At 40.0% G+C, this 23,811-nt stretch overlaps 1 protein-coding gene across 2 annotated transcripts in view; it reads right to left on the bottom strand.

Moving 5' to 3' along the window:
• The window catches only part of LOC120429160 (S phase cyclin A-associated protein in the endoplasmic reticulum), a 149,950-nt gene that overhangs the window by 111,142 nt on the left and 14,997 nt on the right, over positions 1 to 23,811 (bottom strand). For both annotated transcript variants that reach the window (XM_052708927.1, XM_052708926.1), the window contains exons 2-7: positions 21,494 to 21,675; positions 21,232 to 21,433; positions 19,107 to 20,984; positions 14,589 to 14,753; positions 13,300 to 14,527; positions 13,113 to 13,236 (exon numbers count right to left, since the gene is read on the bottom strand). In XM_052708927.1, coding sequence (XP_052564887.1) covers positions 13,113 to 13,236; positions 13,300 to 14,527; positions 14,589 to 14,753; positions 19,107 to 20,984; positions 21,232 to 21,433; positions 21,494 to 21,675 — 3,779 coding nt within the window. The remainder of the gene's footprint in view (positions 1 to 13,112; positions 13,237 to 13,299; positions 14,528 to 14,588; positions 14,754 to 19,106; positions 20,985 to 21,231; positions 21,434 to 21,493; positions 21,676 to 23,811) is intronic.

The raw sequence follows: 23,811 nt of genomic DNA, 5'->3' as shown, positions 1-23,811 counted from the left end.
TGCCGTTTTGGCGGTGTCTGGACCAAAGAGCCTATGTCTGGAAATATTTTTATCGGATTCCCCGGACATTTTTACATAACATACCAAAAAATGGGAGGAGTTCATTAACAGGATTTCGAGATATGAGTTTTTGAAAATAAAATCCGTGTTTTTTGACGCGCCGCGCGCAAAAACCGGAGAATGACGAAATTGGCAAAAAATCAACTTTTTTCACTAAAACTGCGATAACTTTAAAATTTCAGCGATGACCTATAGATGTTATGGTACCAAAATTTTTGTATTTAAAAGACGCAACTTTTGGTATCCAGACATGTATAGGTCATCGCTGAAATTTTAAAGTTATCGCAGTTTTAGTGAAAAAAGTTGATTTTTTGCCGATTTCGTCATTTTCCGGTTTTTGCGCGCGGCGCGTCGAAAAACACGGATTTTATTTTCAAAAAATCATATCTCGGAATCCTGTTAATGAACTCCTCCCATTTTTTAGTATGTTATGTAAAAATGTCCGGGGAATCCGATAAAAATATTTCCAGACATAGGCTCTTTGGTCCAGACACCGTCAAAACGGCATTTTAATGTTTCATACGCCTTTTTCATATGTTAGGCAAGATTTTTGAAACTTCTTGATATTTTTCTTTGAAAGGCCAACTTATCACCTTTCATTTGCGTATAAGACAATTGAAATCGGTTGAAATGACGAGGAGTAATGATTTTTCGAAAAAAGTGGTTTTTGCGAAAATCGACGAAAATTGCCATTTTTCAGACCACCCTAACACGGCGTAGGTCACCCTAATGGCCAAACAAAAAAATACGGGTCTAATTATTTCGGCCAGGAAACCCTCAGAAAAATTTTGAGCCCGATCCGAGCACTTTTGTTTTTTTCCATGCTGTTTTCGTGGGGAATTGCTGTATATTTTGATAAAATTCAATTGAAGTCACCATTTAAAATATATGTTTATTGTAGAGTGGTTCTCTACGACTTCAGAAATCGACTTTTCTTTGTTTTTTTATTTGTATGAAACTTTATCCATACATTCCCTATGCCAGAACAAGTCACTTTGCATCATTAACTTTTCCATAAAAGTCTCAATACAATTTTGGGTATGAAATGTATGAAATTCTGTATCTTGAGAAGGAATTTTATGATCAATTAGGTGTTTCGGCAAAACTGTAGTTTATGATTAGGACTTTTTAGAAAAATAGGAACAAAGAAAACAAATTTTTCATTTTTTATTCAAATTTTTATGACTAAAAGTTAAATTCCCAAAATGTGTATCAATTTTCGAGTTTTTTGACTGATTTCAGAAATCAAAAAAAAATCATCCTTTGAGTCATAGTGCGTGATGGTGTCAAATCTGGTTTAAAAGATATGTTTTTTAGAAAAAGAAAAACTTGTTTTCTGGAAAATATCGAAAATGTGGACAAAAATATTAAACATCATTTCAAACCCAACCGAATTTACAAACGAAAAGTGCCTATTCCTATTCCATCAAACAGCCCCCGAATTCCATTCAATTTTCGATGTTTATTATCGCAAAAAGTTTTTTTCGATAATATTTTTGTGTTCGACAAATATTTTTTTTAAAACGAATTGAATTAAGTTACAAAACAACTGAACTAGTGTAAAATGCATTTTAGAACACTTTTCCATGCAAATGTTGAAACTATGGCTTGTTGTTTCAATATTTATCTTTTTTTGCACTTTTTAACGCATTTGCATAGGCCTCATCATATTCAGCACGTTTGGGCTGGATTAAAAATATTTTGAATTTCTATGAAATTCCAATGTAAAGCACCGCAAAAACTTTTTTGGGCAAAAAAAATTTCATCAATACTTAGGTATTTTGGAAACTAATGATTGCAAAACAACAGGACAGGTGTATAATGCATTTTTTTGCAATTCCGTTGTGAAACTACTTACTTTTCCTGTCATTCTTGAACGACGAAATAGCCTACTTTTCTGTACCAAAAATAACAGAATCGAATAGCAACACTTTTCAAAATAAATGCTGAAAAGTAACACTTTTCAACATTTTTTTTATTTAAACGATTTATTGACAAAATACATGAAAATTTGACATAAAATTTCACTCAGTGTGTGTTTTTTGGAATTGCAAAAAATGTTGTATGGAACTCGTTGCAAAACTTGATTTTTTCAGCACTCTTCGTATTTATCCAACTCGGTGAACCTCGTTGGATAAATGTACGACTCGTGCTGAAAAAATCCTCTTTTTGCAACTTGTTGCATAAACTACTATTAAATACTTTTTTTCATTCAAATGTTACCGTGGCCGTGGCTTGTAAATTAAATTTTTAAACTTTTTTATTTGTTTGCATGTCTAATAAATTAAAATATGCATTTTTCCAATATTGCATTACCGCCATTTTGAATTTAAAAATTATGAATCACGTTAGAGTAGTTCATGGGTCACACTTAGGTTCTACAATCAAAAATAAGCCAATAACAACAAAACATTTTTCGTGATTTGATTATACGAAGTTTTGATTATCCGAAATGAACATTTTACGGGGCCTTCGGATAACCGAGTTTGGGCTGCAGTTCTCATCAATACCTACAACTTTGCCGAAGGCACCAAATTGATCATAAATACCACTCTCAAGATACATTTTTTTGTATATTTCATAAGAATATGGACATTTGTATCGACCTACGAATGAAAAACCCAAAAAAATGCATCAAATTTACTTTGTTTGGGAGAATAACTTTTAAGGTGAAACGGGAAACCAGCACCATATTGACACCACGTCTCGAGTTTTGGGAGCACCTTTGAGGAAAATTCTGTAACTTACGAAGTTCTGCTTTTCTTTTTTTGCTGCCGCCAAATAGGTCGGTAGCAACTAACCTGTCGAGTTCAGAAATTGATTTAAGTTGAACATAAGTTATCCAAGAACTGGCGTCCTATGTCACCTTAAACCTTGTGTATCTTGGTAAATATAGCTCAAAAAGCTTTTTTTAAAGCTTGCATTTTGTTTTAAATTAAGGTGTTTACAATGAACTGGCGTTTTAAGAAATATATTTTAAAACATGCAATTTTTGTTGGCCTCCTTAAAAATAATTGATTTATAAAAAAAATACTTTATATAAATTGATAAATTGCACAGGTCAGTAATAAATTAAGGTGGATCACACTACTCTCAAGAGTCAAGCCATCCAGAACGTTGATAAAACCTTGCATTCAGAGTAGCTATCGCAACACAGAGCATTAAACTTGTCGAGTGTTGATTTTATTGACAGGTGCGTGGCGTGTGTGCGATGATGGTGATGATGGCGCGAAAAACGTACGCGAATTGTGGGGGCGTTTAAAAGTGCACGACGGCAGGTGTTTTGACTGGTATTCGCTGATGAGAGTACAAATAGCATTTTAATGTGACGTTTTAGACTTTAAAAGTTGACTAGAGGACTGCATCTCTTAGATATTAAAAAAATGAGTTCGCTTGCAAATAATGGCATTTTCATTACAAAACTTTATGAACTATACAAATTCTACAATTATTGGTAGAAATCACTTTCCACAACTCACAAACATCAAATGAACCGCAATGACACGCGATGAAAGTATAACTTAAACACACTCATTAGACAATCGCATAAAGATATCCGATTTAGTAAAAAAAAATGGATTGCATGCCATGCCGCTGTTCATCACGAATTGGATCAACCTCCACACAGTTGCGCTAATATTGTTGAAAGAACAAAACGGATGAGCAGCCTGTTGGCGGGGGAGGCGCAAATGAATTGCAGATCATGTCATTAAAGTCCCGCCGAGTGGATGTCCTCGAAAAGGATTGAATTTCGATTGCGTTTTGCCAGGTGCGCACCGTGCGCATTAGGGTGACCAGAAAAATAACATTAAACCTCTTGAAAAAAACTTGAGAGATTTTTTTAATAAAATTTATTTGAAAATGTTCAAAAATTGTAAAACTTCGAAAAAAAGTGTATTTTCAAAATTCAAAAAAGCTCTCCCACAATCGCTTCAACTCTCAACGAATCGGAATGCCATAGAGCCATGGCTTTCGCACACCTGAGTTCGCATCGCGGGCGTCAAATGCACGTGTGCTCGCTGCTGCTGCATATTTGCGATGATTTTATTGGCGGCTTGATTGCTTTCATTAGTCCTCGTAAATTAAATATTGGCTCGTTTTCGGGGACTAATCCAAAGGAGGAACCGGCATCCTCGGCTACCGGAATCCGGATCACCGAGAGGCGAGAGTGTGTGTGTGGGTGGGAAATGCAATCCAGAGGAGCGAACACAAACACACACACACACGCAATGGCGAAAAAGCTTTTTGCCAAGAGCACTCCTAATTAATTAAGTGTGCTCCCCAGAAAGCGATTCATTTGCATAAAGTTTGCGTTTTAATGCGTACGAACACACACACATACAGAGAGGACAGAAGATGAGTCCATGGAGTACGCACAAACGGAATATTCAATGAAGACACACACACTTTCAAGTGCACACATACAAACACTTCGAAGGATTTCCCACATCTCCCATTTGCCGAAAAACATGTAAATGTGGGAAAAAGGCCAACTTCTGATGTCTCAACTTCAAGGAACGCAAATTGATAGCAATGGGAAGCAAATTAAAATTATTCTCTTTCAAAGTAATCCCGGGTTCGAGATTGGGATTGGTACTTGAATTGAAAGCGAGTGTTTTTAATTGATGTTGGATGGTTCAAAACTTTGTGAACTCTTGAAATGAAAAAATAGCAGTGGAAATTTTTTTGGTTGTTTTTAATAAAATACTACTACCCTTTAAACATTGCAATCACCCTTCCCACCCAGATTAAAATCGACATTTTGACGTAGGTCATCACCTAATATTACCTGTCGCTCGAAGCAAGTCCTTCCCATAGGGGGATGGCGTCGCTATTTTTAGACCACGTTTTCCACTTTTTCTCTAAAAACCGACTACTTTGTCGACTTCATTTTGCTGGGCGAGATAGGACGCCGTCTATTTTAAAAATAAAAAAAATATAAGGATTGAAATAACAAGCCATGGTCTTACCATTTGAATGAAAAAAGGGTTATAAAGTGCATTTTACATCTGTCCAGTTGTTTTGCATTATTAGTTTTCAAAATATCCAAGTATTGAAAAGATTTTTTTTCGCCGAAAAAAAACTTTTTGCGGTGCTGTACATCGAAATTCCACAAAACTTGAAAATATTTTTCATCGATTCCAGACATACTAAATATGATTTTAAACGCAGAAAAATGCATTTCTAATTGTTTTCAGTTGGTTAGACTTCTATTTCCATTAAAATTTTGAAGTTTTTGAAAAAAAAATATTGTCCCCTTATTTTTTGACATGAACTTTGAAAAATATTTGCAATTTTTGATCTATACACGGAGAAAAAAGAGTTCCCAAAATCGTGAACACCCGTTCATGAAATTGGGAATAAGCATAAGCATAAGCATAAGCATAAGCATAAGCATAAGCATAGGTGCCCACCCGCAGTTGCTACTCCGTTATTGACCAGGACCTCCAGAAGTTACATCCACGAGCCGTGGAAGATGAGTGGGTGCTATCTTTCCTCGCTTCGCAACTTCTCAAAGGCCCCTATCATGCTGATCAATACCGGCGCCGGCCACGACCAGTGGTAGAGTCACGGGGAAGTGGATGGGAATGTTAGTCCGATACTTGAGTGATAGAGACCGCCCAATCGACTGCTTCTCCGACAAAGTATCACATGAGTTTTGAGGGGGTTAGTAGATGGGTATGAGGTCAGGATTCACGAGTGGCAGTGATGTGACCATGAGCATTTTGTTTATCGGTTGAAAAATTTAAATCTTAGGCAGCCGGCTGCGGAAAGATAAATTATTGATTAGTTAGAAAGTTTTTTTAATCGAACGCGTGCCAACCGAGCAGTAGTGCTATGGGCTGGACTTATCAGTATATTTTTACTGTTTGAACAATTTAGATAACGCGAGCAAATGCCAAAAAAAGTAAATAAAATACGCTTTACTCTTCATAAAATCGATAGTATGATAAGTTAATACTGAAGCAGCTAGTTGGAATAAATTATTACGATCAACGAATATAAACAAAAATAAAACAGGACACCACGTAACCGATTGTAATGAAATTAAAATAATAACTTAAACGAACTAAATCGGTGGCGTGCTTTCCAATCAACGATTATAAAAGAAGGACCTAAGAAAAAAAATCACATATAAGGCTCCGAAAAACACGTTGCAAATTAACCGCGAGGTCCCGCTTCTCACAATCGAATCAAAACGCGCGCTAATGCCCCGTAAAAAAAAATCCGACAATTCACATAATTTAGTCGGGTCTAGTCGGGTGGTTTCGGCCGATTCGTTGGCCAACGAATCGGCTGACCGGGCAACAGACTTCTGTGTAATCTTTACATAAGCGTCTGGTGGAAAATCGGTTGTCGAAATCAGCCGACGGAATCGGTTATAAAAACAACCGATTTTTTACCGACTTAGTCTGTGAAAAAAATAAAATCTGACTCAACCCAATTTAGTCGGTCCATTCGTAGGGCAACTAAAAATCTTACTCCTGACGCATCCCGACTAAATCGGCAACTGGTTGGTTGTTTTTGATTACCCGATTTCGTAGGGTGTTTCGTCAGACCGAGAACTGTCAATTTTTTTACGGGGTGGTCTAACCTAAATGTCAGCGTGTCTTTCGATAAACGATTCTATAGAAATGAGGTTTTCACCGTGAAAATTTAACACATTATTTGAAAGATAATTGAACAATTTACCCGACGCCGTACCTTCCGATCAACGGTGATATAGGAAGGGCTTTTGAAATCACAAAACAATTTATGTAATTTTTTAGTCATCTGAATGAATATTGACCAAAAGAAATCTGCCTATTAGGAAGGGACCATCCATAAACCACGTGGACACTTTAGGGGGGGGGGGGGGGGTATGGCGATTGTCCACGCTTCATATAAAAAAGTTTTTTTTTGTATGGACAATTGTCCACGAGGGGGGGGGGGTTGAGATTTCCAAAAAAGTGTCCACGTAGTTTGTGGATGGTCCCGAAGTTAAATGCGCTAACCGGAACAAACTCACCAAATTAAATTCCGCCTTCCGTCCGCAATTTGCGCTTTTGATGCAGATTTTTTGTACACTACATACAGACCCTTCAAGCAACTCTACCAACTCTGGTAAAGAAACGTCAAAACTGTGACGGCATCCAGCGGAGACCTGCTTGGCTATTATCAAAACAGCACCCTTCTCAGCCGACGCTGCCAACGCACACAATTGAATTCCTCACAACCTGCCGAACCGTAAAAGCACTACCACTCCGCGAAATTCGACGAAAAATCTACTGTCACTTCAAATATCAGCACGAGGCCGACCGAGTTAGCTAACATTTCATTTTTGTTTTTTCCCCGCTTGACAATTGATAAATTAATCCTCTCTCATGCAAAAATCAACCGTTTGTAGCAAAACCCACCCATCTCACAAATCCACAACGTTTTACAACATCGGCACTTCCGTAACTTCATGTTTTCCCCAAACACTTCGCAGAACCGAAAAACAAACGCGAAATACACCCCTGCCTTTCCTCCTTCTTTCTACACATCAACACTGCAGCCGAGTGCGTTGAAAAAGCTCCACGTGAGAGCTTTTCGTTTGACGTTTCTTCTAAGCAACAGGCGGAAAAGAAACGACGTGAATTCTTCAAACCAAAACAAATAACTTAAGTTGATGAAATCAAATCAATTATTTTCGAAGAAATTTCATAAATTTTACATAAACTTCACTTAAAACCGATACGGCACATCTCGAATTAACAGTTGCATATACATTCAAAGCTGATTGACGCATTATACACTGAAAAACACGAAAAATCCGCGGAGCAACGAGACGACCGATCTACTTCGTTCAGTGCTGCCAGCACTCCACCCGTTCATGAAATTGGGAATAACGAACAAAGTGTTCAAATTCGTACCATGGCATTTGAACACTTTGTTCGTGGTTCCCAATTTCATGAACGAAAGTTCACGATTTTGGGAACTCTTTTTTCTCCGTGTATCAAACCATTAGGAAAGAAGAACTCTTAAAAATTAAGAAAACTTTATAGTAGGAAATTTGACTTGTGATATGTGACTTTGCCGATGTTTTTAAATATGCTTCTTTTCTTTATGTTAGTAGGATAAGGTATTGTGTTTTCGCTGCCTCCCGAGCTACGATGCTATGGGGAGAACTTTAATACTGTCGACTCTCTGGCTGACGAACTTCTGCCCCAGCTGTCAATAAATTTTGCAGTCCCTTCAAGTCCCTTCGTTTCATAATTTGATACCTCCCGCTCTCGTCGGTCCCTTCAATATCGACACATAGAGAGTCCACTGTAACATAAACCCGTCGACGAGCCTTCCGAGCTACGAAGTTATGGGAAGGTCTTTTTCATCACAAAACACTCGCGGATTTTGATGTGTTATAAAAGAGCAATTCTCTACGAAATCGGTCTTTTTTAGAATTTTAATTTTAGTATTTTTTAATCCGACTGAAACTTTTTTTGGTGCCTTCAGTATGCCCAAAGAAGCCATTTTGCATCATTAGTTGCAAACTGCGACTATTTTCAAAAAAGTTTCTTAAAAATTTCACTCAAGTACTTTTTGATTGAAAACTTGATTTTACATTGAAAAATGAAGTTGAAAAATTTTCGCGACCAAATTTCGATTTTTTTTAAATTAGTATTGATTAAAAAATCATAACTCGGTCAAAGATTTTTTGGACAACCTGGAAATTTCTGAAAAGTTGGCATTTTATATCCTCTAAAACATACATAAAAATAGTGTTTTGCAAATTAAGTTTAAGTGACAAATCACCAAATCACCAAATCGATCAAAAAATTCCTTCAAAAGATAAAGATTTTTGAATTTTCATACATCGTTTTTGTATGGACAGCTGCCAAAATTGTATGGAAAATTATATGGACAAACTAATGATGCAAAATGGCTTCTTTGAGCATACCGAAGGCACCAAAAAAAGTTTCAGTCTGATTAAAAAATACAAAAAAATCGAATGACCGAAATCTGAGAGAACTGCTCATAAACAATTTGTACTACGATAAAAACGTCAATCCAAACGTCAGTGTGCCTTTCGATCAATGATGATATATAGGGTAAGTGAATTTTCAAGATTTCGCGGACAGCGTGAAATTCGTGAAATTTGAAGATTTCCGTGAAATCCCGTGAAATTTATCAATTTTTTCAAATCAATTCTTTCAAATAACAGCATCATAATAAATATTTCATCCATAAAGGCTTATTAAATAAGTTTTATTAGTATCAAATTAAAAGCGAGATATAAAACATTTGAAGAGTTTCGTTTTCGTTTTACGGAGCAAGGTGGGGGACGCGGCCTCAAGTCAGTCCAAGTCCGGTTTCTTGTGGAAAAAAGGGTAGTGGCCGAACTAGTATTGCATACCAAATGAACACCACCGGAAGATATAGGGGATCGGGAGGGGGGAGGTGAAAGAAAATTAGTGTTGATGTGAGTAGTAAGAACTTGGATGATTTGAGCAGTTACGGTAATCTAAGTTTAACACTGAATAAAGAAAATCTGAAATTGTGATTCAAAGTAAGAAGGCCCGGAATAAATTAAATTATTAGTTAATTAAATAAGAAAATGTAACTAATCGGAGATCTATACAAAAGAAACCTATGATGTATTCCAAATTTAAAGGAAATAAAAAATACTAGAGAGAAAAAGATGAAAACTAACTGCCGACCTGTCACGTCCGTCAATAGTCTTGTCGTACATTACAACTAGAAACAGATCTGCCAATGAAATGTTACACTTCGTTCAAATCAACTAATCATTTAAGTCCAATTATTCATCTACGGAAAACTATCTAACTTTAATCAACAACCTAAACTAAACTGTCTGAAAGTAAATTTAATCTCAAATCCCCGAATGTTTTATTATAACGCCAAATAAGGTAAAGGATCTTGTTTTTAAACCAGTCTTGCCGCTTCCAAAAACCAATAAACATAAATGAACAGTTCATAAGTTGAACACTAGTAATTAAGACGACTATTTCATGCCATTCATTTCATTAGGGCATAGAGCTTTGCAAACAAGAGTGCATCTCTATTATACCTTATGTAAACTGTCATTTGAGTGAAGGAGACACACTCCTGTTCACAAAACCCATGCGCCCTTTTGAAATGTTAGGCTCCATTTGATCGTCAAGGCTCCAGTAGACCCTCGATTCGCAACAATGGTCGATACAACCATAATCCGAAAACCGTTAGTTCAACAGATTAACGAATTTTGTCCGATATCATCGCACTATTGATTGACCGAGACTCTATGGAAATTTTGACATATCAAAATGCTACGTAATAATATTTTTTTTAAATAAATTTCAAAATCTATTCTATCCTACAATGCCTAGAAGAGGCCTCTGTTTCTGTTGTGAGTAAGCGCTGGTTTCAGAGTTCATTTTTCAATTTAAAAGGGGTGGGAGACGACTAATTTGCTTCATGAACTCCTACTCGGCCTTGGGACCACCTCTTAAGACACTGATGGCTCCTAGCTAGGAATTAAACCTAGACACAGCGTCGAGGCCCGCTTCGCATGGCAAAAATGTTGGCTGGGGGGAAGTGATATTATCACGAAATTTTATTTTAAAGCCAACATTGCTAACGGCGTCGAGGTCCTTACTCATGCCCAAGGATAAAACATTTGAAGAGTTGTTGGTAAAACATATAATAACAAAAAAATATTACCACATTTACTGAGAAGTGAATACATTTATGATGTTGACAAGTGAGAAAAAACGTTTTCTCGGAATCATCAACTTATCACAAGCAATCATCAATCATTTGATTGCAGTTATTCTCTTACCAAAAAGAAAATGATTATTTTTTTTCAAATTTTGGTTTTTTCAACCAAATCTTATTAAAGTTGGCTGAACAAGTAAATTGTGATATATTTTTTAAAATGCAAATATATATAATTGACGGAAGGAGCAAGCAATCTGAATAAAGAATGAAAAATTGAATGCCAGTAGATTAGAGAGAAATATTCTGAAAATAAATTGCTATTTAGAGAATCAATAAAAGTATTTCTTAGGAAACAAAATATATTTAGTAGTGATTTAGTGAATAGTATTATTGATTTTATAAATCACATTTTAAGAACATTACAGTTTTTTCTGAGTCCTGTTTTATTTTCACGATATTTGAGAATATGAGTGGATAATTCCCGTGGAAATTAAAAAAATACCACTTTGTTGTTTCTTGTTCCGATTTTGATTTTTAATATAGTTTTTGAAAAGCGAGATGAAAACCTTAAAAATATTTACTTGGCAAAATGTCGACGGATGTTAAATGTTTTTATCTAAACGAAACTATTGGCACTACGCCCCCCGGGGCATGGCCTTCCTCTAACGTGGGATTTCTGCTCCAGCGCCTCTGACGAGACAGGAGAAACCGGGACCGACGTTTTACTTCACCATCCGATAGAAGCTCAGTGGATAAGGCGGGAATCGAACCCGCGTCTCATAGCATCATCGGGATCGGCAGCCGAAGCCGCTACCCCTGCGCCACGAGACCCACATTTTTTTATCTATATGAGCTGAAAAAAAAAACAATTTAATAAATGGGAAAACACATGCCCTACATTTAGTTTCAAAAAATATATAGATCAAATTCATAAACTACGTGGAAACGTAAATATTTTTTTTGTTTATTTAAAAATAATTAAAAATGAAGCTTAACAAGTAGTTTCTGTAATTTTAACATAAGATTTTCTGAGCCATTTTAACGTTTTTCACGTTCCGCGAAATTTTCGTGAAATTTGATAGTTTCAAATTAAGGTCCCCGTGAAACTTGCAATTTTTGAGCGTGAAAAATCACTAAGCCTACCGATGAGCCACTCGAAGCGAATAAAAATCACTACTGGTGGAGTTTTGCACCACGGATCACTTCGATTGCTGCTACTGAACACCCAACTTATGTCCTATTTACACAAAAGCCCAAGTCTCCACATTAGTTGGAACAGAAACTTCAATTCGCTGGTTCTAGGCCATAACTCAACTAATCTGGAAGATTTTTCTACACTGAAATAAAAAAAAATGCCAAATTCCTAAATTCTAGGAATTTTGCCTCCTTTCCTTATTAAGTAATCCAAAAAACCCGATTACTAAATAAGGAAAAGTGGCAAAATTCCTAGAATTTAGGAATTTGGTACTTTTTTTTATTTCATTGTAGAGATTTGTACGGATGTCTTGATAAGTGTAGTTAGAATATTGAAGATATCGAATGATTCAATTTTATAATTTGTAAGATTAAAATATCCCTCAAAAATTAAGATCAGCCAAGGTCGAGAAAAACAAGTGCATAGCTTTGATCAAAATCCCCACACATGCACAGAATTTTAACTAAATAGATAAAATGCTGCTCTCGGCTTGGCCGAATGGTTGAGCTGTTCACTTAGTAAGCGGAAAATCATGGGGTATGATTCCCATCTGCTCCAGCCTTCCATCGGATGGGGAAGTAAAACATCGGTCCTGGCCTTGGATATTGTTAGGCCGTTAAGTCATTCCAAGTGTAGGAGTCGTCTCCACGCTATAAGTACAAACAACACACCAAACCAAGCCTGCTCCGGTGGAATCGCTGGCGGCGGTTGGTCTCGCAATCCAAAGGTCGTCAGGATTTTTGGAGTGGAAGGTTCCTTGGAGTAAAAATAGGTTTGGGTGCTCTCCCCATTCAAGCTTTTGACTCCTAGATTCGAGAAGAAACTTGCAATAAAAGTCACGGGGGTCGGAGGAGTATCCTTGGCTAACATTACTTTCAAGATGACGAATTGCATAACTTAACCTAACATTCTGCAAACATTTGCAAGCAAAAAATGCATAAAACATAAAATGTTTACAACACCAGAAGTCGGTTTACCAACCTATCAATCATCATCACCGCACTTTATAAAACGGCTACACACCATCTGATCGCTATCTGATCTGATCGCACGATGAAAGCGCCAACATAAACAACACTTCATCTCTCGCACCCGGTTTAAATTGAATAATGCACTTCCTTGTTTACCATTAGCCGGTTCGCAAATCGAACAAACAATCTGGACCATCTGGACCTACCTTCAAACTGATCTGCAACGCGTCCAGCAGCACGGTGACCGAGTTCCCCAAGATCGCGTGCCGGCTGATCTGCGGACACAGCGAGCACGCGTTCCTGTACAGCTGCACCGAAATGACGACCGCCCTGTCAAAAGTGTTGATCGTAATTAGTTGATGTTGTTTGATTTTTGAGTAAGAATTGTTTTACCGTTTGGAGATTTCCGAGTTTGGTTCCATGCCCTGCTCGATTACGTCGGCGATGGTTTTCAGGCCATCGAGCAGCCACATGGACTGGAAGTCAACGACCTCTGCCTTGGCCATTAGGCGCAGGAGTTGACCCAGGGGGCGTTCAACGCCGACCGGTCCGCCACCTTTGACGATGCTGTTTAGGAGTTTTGGGACTTGGCTCTGCTTGCGGATTTGCGGGGTGAGCGGTTGGAGTTCCGCGATGTATTCCTCCGCTTCCTGGACCATGCGGAGACGCAGCTTACGGAGGCGTTTCTTGTTGGCTTTAGCGTTGCCGTTTTCTTTGCCCTTGTCGCTCACGCTGAGGTTGTCCTCGTTCTCCTGGTCGGGCTTGGAGTTGCAGTTGAGCTCGTCGGCGTTGCGGGTTGGGATGGTGAGTTCGACGGCCCGCTGGCGGATGTGTTCGATGTTTTCCTCGTGACGGCGGGCGGATTCCTGCTGCTTTTGGATGATTTTACGTTGGAGTTCTTCGGTTGTGGCTTGCTGTTGTGCTTGAAGAGCGAGAAGGCGTTCCTCGCGATCGCGTGCTTTTTCCTGAGCTAACGCTTTGCGTTGCTTCTCCTTTTGCTCTTGCATCTTGCCAACCCGTTTCTCCCGTTCCCTCCGAAACTCGCTCATGATTTGAAGCTTCTTCTGGCGTTCCTGCTCGATCTCCAGACGTCTCCGCTCAACGGCTGCTTCCTTCGCCGCTTTCTCCTCGGCCTTTTTCTGCCGTTCCGTCTCAAGATCCTGCAACCTCCCTTCCTGCTCCTTACACGACTCGATAAAGTCCAACCGCTTGTTCTGCGCTTCCAAATTCTTAATGAACGCAATCTCCTTCAACTTCTCCTCCTCGTCGTGCGCCTTCTTAATCTTATCCTTCAAGTACTGGGACCGATTCTCCGCCGCCCGTTGCAGCCGCTCCTCCATGCGCATCCGCTTCTTCTCAATCAGCTGCTGTTTGGCCGTCTTGACGTCCTCAACGCGCGTCAGCAGCTGCTGAATCTTGGTGGCCTTCTCCCGTTGCAACGCGAGCCGTTTCTCCGTTGCCCGGGTCTGTTTAGCCTGGTACTTTTTCAACGTTTCGTGCAGCGACCGGCGCCGCGACGGACTCGACAGCTTCGCATGCAACTGCTGAGCCCTTCCGGGATGGCGCGCGACCAGGGCCTGCAGCGTGGCCAACGTTTGCGCCCGCTCCACCCAGGTCATTTCTAAAACAAAACCAAGTTTCGTTAACCAAAACGTCACAAGAGTAAAACATCCCAAACTCACCAGCCAGCACCGACTCGTACCGCATCTCCAGCGTCATCTCTTCGTCTCCACCGGCGTCCCCGTTCACGTGCACCGTTTCCAGATTCTCCACGCAGCTCTCGTTGTCCTCGAGATCGATGATGGCCTCGCAGTCCGTTTCGTCCGTCTCCGTGTCGATGTCAATTTCTGTGCGAGAATACAAAGAACAACTCGAAAATTAGCGCAAATCACCCACGAGCTCCAAGTGACGATCAGAACTGTGGCAGGTTTTCGGTGATGGAACGACGATCGGTGTGCAAAAAGGCAAGCCCGAACGAAAGTGAACGCGCACGTGGTCGCGTAATCGCACGCGCGTTGCTTCATGAGCGCGCTTCCCACCGCGGCGATCAATTCATTGCACACACCACACCTGTGTTGGATAACAACAGACGAGCGAACGCTGCCGTTCGCGGCTGGGATAGATTCGTAGTTGATTCATTTGCTGAGAAGTGGGTTATCGAAAAAATGTAACAAAAATGGTTGGCGGTCATGGTCTGGATTTTCGATATTCTGAAGATTTGAAAAAAATATAGATTTCTAAATGCTTTGAAAAGGCTAAATAATTTATAAATTCAATTTAACAGTTAACAAGATTTGGTTTGTTTGTTAAAAAATTAAAGCTTATACAACCATAAAATTTTAAAGATAACATAACTACTTCAGAGTATGCACAGATTTTGGTATATGAAGGGATTTCAGGATTTGAGCTAAATAATCAAGGACATAATCCTTGGACATTTTTAACTAAAAATAAATCAACCTTCAAACGCCCATGGTAGCACCAGACCACCAAAACTTTGAGATCGAGTTTCTCGGAGATGTGAATATATTTTCAATTGCTATTCTTTTCACATGTTTAGGAAACATAAAAACTAACTTCTGACCAAGTTTTATCCACATTGATGAAATACGAGATTTTTACTGACTAAAACGAAAACAAAAATCTGGTATTTTTGGGAAAATAATTAAACACTAACACTATGGCACTGCTGGTGACATGAAAGCATTTAAGATTTAGACTACTGCCGTTCTACGCATAATTGTCCCATGTCAGTTTTTGCCGCTTTTGACTTTATGCCATTTTTAAGTTTAGTCTGATGTGTACTTTAAGAAAAACACATAAAATCTGGAACTTTGTTCGGAAACTCATCAAAAACAACACCAAGTCTGTTTGTCCCATCGTTGAACTTCTACGCATAATTGTCCCACCAAGTATTTTCTTACACGGAATCATTAGTTTTACTAAGCATTATGCCTTGTTTACCTGTTGTATAGCAAGAGGATCACAAATAAGGGTGATAAACTGCTAACTGGGGCGATTAGGGATACATAGGGCGAATAGGAACCCACGGGACAATTATGCGTAGAAACACAGAAATCGGTCGAAAAATTTCGATCGCATTTTTCTCAGTTGCACTTTTTTGAACATGGGACAATTATGCGTAGAACGGCAGTAAACTACTCTAAAATGATTTATAATTTTAAAATCCAAAATAGCAGCGATAACAGGTTAAAATTTCCAAAATTTGCAATTGATGGGTGGCAAACGTAAAAAAAAACTTTCACAAAATACCGTATTTTTTTCAAAAATACTTAAATTTACAAAATTTTGCATTTAAATTTTGTTTTAAATACTATAATTTTCACAAAATTCTCAAATTTACAAAATTTGCAGTATGGGTATCAAACAAAGCGAAATTTGTATGCTTTTTCACATTGTAAGAGTTTTTTTTTTTTGTCAAAAACTAAAATTTTCACAAAATACCGTATTTTTTTGAATATACTTAAATTTACAAAATTTGCAATATGGATATTGAACGAATCGAAATTTTGTATTATAGTTTTTTAATACTAAAATTTTCACAAAATACCGTTTTTGTTCGAAAATCCTCAAATTTACAAAATTTGCAGTATGGGTTTGATACAAAGTGAATTTTGTATGCTTAATCACGCAATTATAGTTTTTTTCAAATACTATTTTTTACAAAATACCGTATATTCTCGAAAATACTCAAATTTCCAAAATTTGCAATTGATGGGTATCAAACGTAAAAAAAACTTTCACAAAATACCGTATTTTTTTCAAAAATACTTAAATTTACAAAATTTTGCATTAAAGTTTTTTTTAAACACTAAAATTTTCACAAAATTCTCAAATTTACAAAATTTGCAGTATGGGTTTCAAACAAAGCGAAATTTGTATGCTTTTTCACATTATTATATTTTTTTTTAACACTAAAATGTTTAACAAATACCGTATATTTTCGAAATTTTGTATGCTTTTTCACATCACAAGAGTTTTTTTTTTTTGTCAAAAACTAAAATTTTCACAAAATACCGTATTTTTTTAAATACTTAAATTTACAAAATTTGCAATATTTGCAAATTTTGCATTTTTTTGATACTAAAATTTTCACAAAATACCGTGTTTGTTCGAAAATCCCCAAATTTACAAAATTTGCAATATGGGTATCAAATAAAGCGTAAATAGTTCAAATAGTTTTTTTTAAATACTAAAATGTTCGCAAAATACCGTATATTTTCGGAAATACCCAAGTTTTAGAAATTTTGCATGCTTCAAACATACATTCAAATGTTGTGTGCTTAATGTAAAATTTTGCTTCATTTCTAAAACTTTTATTTTGTCAAAGGACCATATATTTTTTTCGAAAACATTGAAGATTCTACTCACGTTTACTTTTATCTCAAAAAGAAAAATAAGGTTTCTGATTTTAGAAAAAAAAAAGTGTCAAATATTGCCGATTTTTAATGTAAAATAAAATTAGAGGTTAGTGAAAATTTCTGATCTTTCGTGTATTTTTATTAATTTTGAAAACAAAACCCAAAATTTAAATTTTATTCATTGGATTAATCATTTAAAAAAATACAAAAACTGGTTCAAAGTGCAATGGAAATATGAAACACAATACGGCGGCACAAAATCCATAGTTTTATTATAATTATTTAATTTCTGAAATAAATATAATTAATAAATATAATAAATATAATAAATTATAACCGTGGATAGGCCCTTTGGTTTATCAAACCGAGTTTCTGTAAGTGTGCGTGTTGCAGCCGCACGCCGCAATTCGAGTTGTCCAAATTTCAACCAATCAGAGTGTAGGTCCAAAATAGGTTCAGCGATGTCTCCAAAATACATTCAATAAGTCCAAAAAGCATCCAAAAAATGTTTTACTTGAAATGCTTATTACAATGAAATGGTTAAATTATTTCCAAATTTCAAAAATTTCAAATTAAGGCACAAAACAATCCTGAAACGAGCCAAATTAGTTAGACCGTTCCTGAGAACAATGCGAAATATGTTGACGCTTTGCATAGTAGGTCCAAAATAGGGCCATATACCCTAATTAAAACAACTTGCAAATCGACGAGATCACATTATGTCATACGTCGCTTTTTCAGGTGTAAACAAGATTCGTGCATGCAAAACTGACAAAACGGCCTTTGACTAACATTTTCTTTAGCAAGACGCAGTTTGTCAAAATAAAAAAAAAGTTTTATCATGACTCGAATTTTCACAGGTTCTCAGATAATCCGAACATCGAATAATCGAGGCATCGGAAAATCAAGTCAACCAATTAGAGGTGGGCAAAAAAAGAGCGAGCCGCTCAAAGAGCCGGTTCACTAAAAAGAGCGAACGAACCATGGCTCACAAAAAAGAGCCGCGGTTCTTTTTGAAACACCGATCTTTTGATAGAACCGTTCCAAGGTAAAATGATTTTTAAACTTTTGTCTTTTTTAAAGTTTATAAATATCTTTAATTGAATTTCCAACAAATTATAGCATGAAATTTGTTTTTGAGGTTTGATAATGTAATTTCAAATTTTCAATGCTTATAAATTATGCCAAATTTGCCAGAATTATGTAAACGGTGAACTTTTTCATCTACTTATATTACTTCAAAAATGAATGATTTTCTAAACAAAACAAAACACTTTTCATTGTACAACTGATTGGAAGACACATTAAAGAATTACTGGAGTACAACTTTAAGCATTTCAAAATGCTTTACCAGAGAAAATTTGCCGAAAAACTTCTAAATAACCATATCCTAACTCCTTTTGTTCGATTTGACTTTGGCATTTATAGACTTTTGAATGTAGAAAAGAGTTCGCAGAACATTTACTCAAATACAAGCAATTTTTTTAAATTAATAGCAAAAATTCTGAATTTAGGTTTGGGTGCTTTTTCCATCCATCCATTCGAACGTTCAGATCTATGATTTCCAAGCGAATCTTAACATTTTTAGCTTTTTGTATTAAAGTCTAATAAAAACTTTAAAAAAACACACCATTCTTCGAAATAATCTTTCTACCAAAATTTTTGATAAAGAGCGAAAGGGCCGTTCAAAAGAGCGGCTCATTTTGAAGAGCAAGCGAAAATGAGCGGCTCCTAAAAAAGAGCGGTTTTGCCCACCTCTACAACCAATCGTTCCATCACAATAAACCCAATCTAACCAATAGCCCTAGCTAAACTCACCCGTATTCTCCAGCTCCCGAATCTGCGCCTCCAAACTCTCCTGCTCCTCCAGCAACTTGCGCTGATCCTCATCACTCTCCATATCCTCCCGCTCCTCCAACTCATCACAACTGGACAGCTGCAATTCCACTCTACCAGCCTGCTTCACCCCAACTCCCTCTCCATCACCCCCACCCCCTCCCTCATCCGTCCCCAAACACTTTTCGTACAGATTCTGAATGGTGGACGACACCAAGTTCGTCTGAATATTCATGTCCACCTTGTTGAGCTGCGCAACGGCGGCGGCAGCGGCGACGTCTTCCTGAACCACCAACACCGGCTCGACCTTTTCCTGTTGCAGCGGTTCCGGCGCGTACGCGCCATCACCCACCGGCTTCAGTTTGAGCTTCTCGTTGCGGAGGAATTCCCGGTGCAGGGTCTTTAGCTTGAGTCCGGTGAGGTCGGACTTTTGGCGCGTTGGACCGTTGAGCGCAGGCGTTGGTTTGGCGGGGACTTGTGGCGCCGGGGCTGGGGTGGATTTCTTGGTGGTGGCGGGGGCCGTTGTGGGGCGTTTTGGGATGGTGGGAGCGGTCGTTGGTTTGGAGGGTGGGTTTTTGGGTTTGACTGTGGGAATGGGTTTGGGTTTTGAGGTCGTCACAGCTGGTTTGGGTTTGCTGACGTTTTCGGACGATTCCTGCTTGTCGGCCTCTTCGGCGTTGCCGTTTTCGTCGAGTAGGGAGAGCGTTGGCAGGCTGGCGTAGCCGCTGGGTTGGTTGAATCGGGTGGCCCAGTGGAGACTGGAGCGACGTTTCGTCTTGACCGTGTACCAACCGTCGTTGCCGTTGGCGTCCGAGGGCATGCTTTTTGGTTCCGACCGTCGACTGGTGACGTTCTGGACGCGGCCACCTTTGGTGGAGCCCTCGTTGATTGAGGATCGCGACCCCAACCGGTCCGTGCTGGCCTTCAGCGTCGAGCTGGAACTGTCGATGTCGTCGCGGGATGTTTTGCGCGAAAAGGACAACTTGGACGTCGTTGGTGGCGGAGCCGGTTGCTTCAGCCCATCGGTTCGTCGATTGTTGATCTCGATCATGGTCTTGGAGCGCGCCGAAAGGCGTGAACTCACGTTCGAAGGGACAGTCCGGTTGCGGATCGGCGGCGCCGGACGAATACTCGGCGGTTTTGCGTGGCTATTTGAAACGGTTGCACTTTTAGCCGGCAGGGACACCGTTTTGGTCACGGTCTGCGACAAACTGGACAGTGTGGCCGACTTGCGGACGTTGCTTGGAGCTGCTGGCGCAGCCGGCACCGTCGTCTTGACCGTCTTGGGAGGAATAGACCTCGCCGGTGGAACTGTTTTGCTCTGCAAACTAGTTCGAATCGCTGGCTTCGTAACGGCACTCGTAACAACAGCTGCGTATTTTGTCACCGGTGCAGCCACCTTCTTCACCTCAACCTTCTCCTCGACAACCTTTTTATCCTCAAGATCGTCAACCACCTTAACTTCGTCAACCGCTTCAACAACAACATCAACACTCGCCACCTTCACCTCCTCCTCCTTTTTGCAATACTTTTCCAAATACTCCGCCAGCGTCAAGTTCTCATCGTCCAAATTCGTCTGCGTGTACTGGTCCAGCTTGAGCACGTAATTCTCCAAACTGCCACACTCCACGACCTGCTGCGGGGGCTGCTGCTGACACTGAATCATCCGACCGCCAGCCCCCTTCTTGGTGGCCAAACTTTCCGTCGAGCTAAAGTGCTTCTTCGGGGAGAATTTGGTGCTGCCGGTGACGGATTCCTCAGTTGGTGCGCCAGCCGCAGCATGGCACGGGCTGTTTTTGCCGGAGAAGCTGGGACTGGACTTGCCCGAGATGCCCGGGCTGGAGATGGGTTTGCGGACGCCTGGAAATAGAGAGAGAGTTTTGTAGTTTTGTTTTGATCTAAGATCTCAAAGAGTAACCAAATAGTAAACTTATGAACAGCCTCAATTGAAAAACTATTAGAAACTTTCCAAACTAGTCATAACGAAAAGGTCAAACCAAAAATGGCAAACACCAATTACTGGCACGCATCCTCCACCAAACACTAATATCGAATTCAATAAAAAGCACTGATAAAAATAGAAAAACAAAGAGCAACAAGGACTCACGCGGCGCCGGGTTGCTCTTGCGCACCTCCCACGCGAGCGATTGCGGCCGCTGGGGCAGCGGCGTCGCCTCGTAGTCCCACGAAACCTTGAACCATTCGGCCAGCGCCCGGAAGTCGCGGATGTAGTTTTCCAGCACCAGAATCGCCTCCTGGCAGGAGGGCAGGTTCTCGTAGCACTCGACGGTTTGGTAGATTTCGTTGACCTAAAAGTGAGAATTAACCATGAAAATTTAAAGTCCTTAAGAAATACAAGTACTAATTACCGATCGCTGCAGATTCCCGAACAGAAAGGCCCAGTAGCGGGCCTGCAGTTCGGACTTTTTGTCCCGCCCGGTGGAGGCCGAACGGACGCGTGGGGCGCCCGACTTGGCCGCCGATTTACACTGCGAGGCGCTCTGGATCGAGCGGGGCCTCAGGTTGACCGGTGGCTTGCGGAAGTAGGTCTCTGTGAAGGAGAAATTGTAAACAAAAATATGCAATGAAATATTTTGTAAATTTGGTGGTGATAACAAAATCGTTTTTCCAGTACAGAAACCTTCCCAAATTTTGGGAACGATTAGTTTAGTCCCCATACTTTTAAATATTGTATAAAAATTAGGAAGGGTTTTTTTAATTCGATATTTAAAAAAAAATCACTTTCCACGCTACATCAAACCAGACTCGCCATACGTTGCTCTGGAAGGTGTTCTATAAATTTCCCAAAAAGAGTGTTGAAATAGTAGCTTATGCAACAAGTTGCAAAAAGAGGATTTTTTCAGCACGAGTCGTCCAACGAGGTTCACCGAGTTGGATAAATACGAAGAGTGCTGAAAAAATCAAGTTTTGCAACGAGTTCCATACAACATTTTTTGCAATTCCAAAAAACACACACTGAGTGAAATTTTATGTCCAATTTTCATTGTTATCCGAGCATTCGTTGGTGAAGGTTGTCTGAATCAACATGACTCGTCGCGTCCCGGCGCAAAACGCCGGCAATATTGCCCTACCTGCGGCTCAAGCAGGCAAAAAAGTGGGAATTTCCAAAAGGAAGGTTGAGGCCTCAACTGATGGCCAAAAACCGGGAATTTCCAAAAGGAAGGTGCTTTTGGAAGTGACATCGAACAGCAAAAAGACGAAAAAGAGCGACGGTACTGTACCGATGGATGAGGAGGAGGAGAACTCTTCATCGCACGAGGAGCAGCTTTTGAAGAACAACAAGTTCGCTGGACTGCCTGACGAGGACCAGGTAGCGGAAGCAAAGGAGAATGAAGTGAAACAGCGAAAGGAGAAACTGCCTCCTTTTTATGTGAGGCAATCAGCAGCAACGATCGACTTTCGTGCGGGGCTTGTTGAACTCATCAAGTCTGGGAAAGTCCAAGGCAACATTCGTCTGTGTCAGGACGGATTTAAGGTGCTGGTGCAATCCAGGCAGCACTATCAACTGGTCAAGGATTACTTGACCGAAAACGAGGCGGAGTACTTTACCCATGATGTCGTCATGGATAAGCCGTACAAAATCGTCGTCAGAGGTCTGTACGACATGCCAGTGGAGGAATTAGCTGCCGAGCTAAAAGTTTTGAAACTGGATGTGTTGGCCGTGCACAAAATGAGCCGACGCAACAAAGACATCAAGTACCGTGACCAGCTCTACCTGCTGCATTTGGCTAAGGGATCGACGACGCTTCCTGAGCTGAAGGCAATCCGAGCGGTTTTCAACATTATCGTGTCGTGGGAGCGATACCGACCAGTGCATCGTGACGTCACACAATGCTTCAACTGCCTGGGCTTCGGGCACGGAGGTAAGAACTGCCACCTGAAGCGTCGTTGCGCCAAATGTGGTACTGATGCGCACATCACGTCCCAGTGCATCCAAGATTCGCTGGTGAAGTGCCTCAACTGCAACGGTGAGCATTCGTCAACCGACCGAAAGTGCCCCAAGAGAGCTGAGTTCGTGAAAATTCGGCAGCAAGCATCGACGAAGAATCAGCCTCAGCGTCGTAGAACTCCTCCAGCCCTGGTGGAGCAAAATTTTCCACCTCTTCAACCGCGACGCCAGGTCCCGAACTTGGCACCGTTACCGTTGGATCCCAGGAAGAGAGCTGAGATGAATCATCCACGGCCGGGTTCCAGCCAGGAGCCGAGACCGCCACCACCGGGCTTCAGCCAGGAGCCAAGACCAACCCAAGAACCAGCAGTTGAGGAAAATGGTAATGATCTTTACACCTCAACCGAACTCCTCAATATTTTCAAACAGATGTCCGCTGCACTGCGTGGATGCAAAACCAAGACCCAGCAGATTGAAGTGCTGACCTCGTTCGTCATCCAGTATGGATCGTAGGTCCCTGAAGCTGCTGAATTGGAACGCTTGCTCCATTAGGAGGAAGAACTTAGAGCTGGTGGATTTTCTTCGCGAGAAGGAGATCGACGTAGCTGCCATCACGGAAACTCATCTGAAGCCCGGTGAAAAAGTTTATCTGCAAAACTACAAGATTGCGACGCAGCTCGACAGGACCACGTCTGGAGGAGGAGGTGTGCTTGTCGCTGTTCATCGTGATCTCAAGCCACGCCGGCTGCCACACTTTAAGCTGGACATCATCGAGGC

The sequence above is a fragment of the Culex pipiens genome, chromosome 2, assembly GCF_016801865.2.
Source record: "Culex pipiens pallens isolate TS chromosome 2, TS_CPP_V2, whole genome shotgun sequence".
NCBI lineage: Eukaryota > Metazoa > Arthropoda > Insecta > Diptera > Culicidae > Culex > Culex pipiens.
This window is presented reverse-complemented; position numbering and strand designations above follow the sequence as displayed.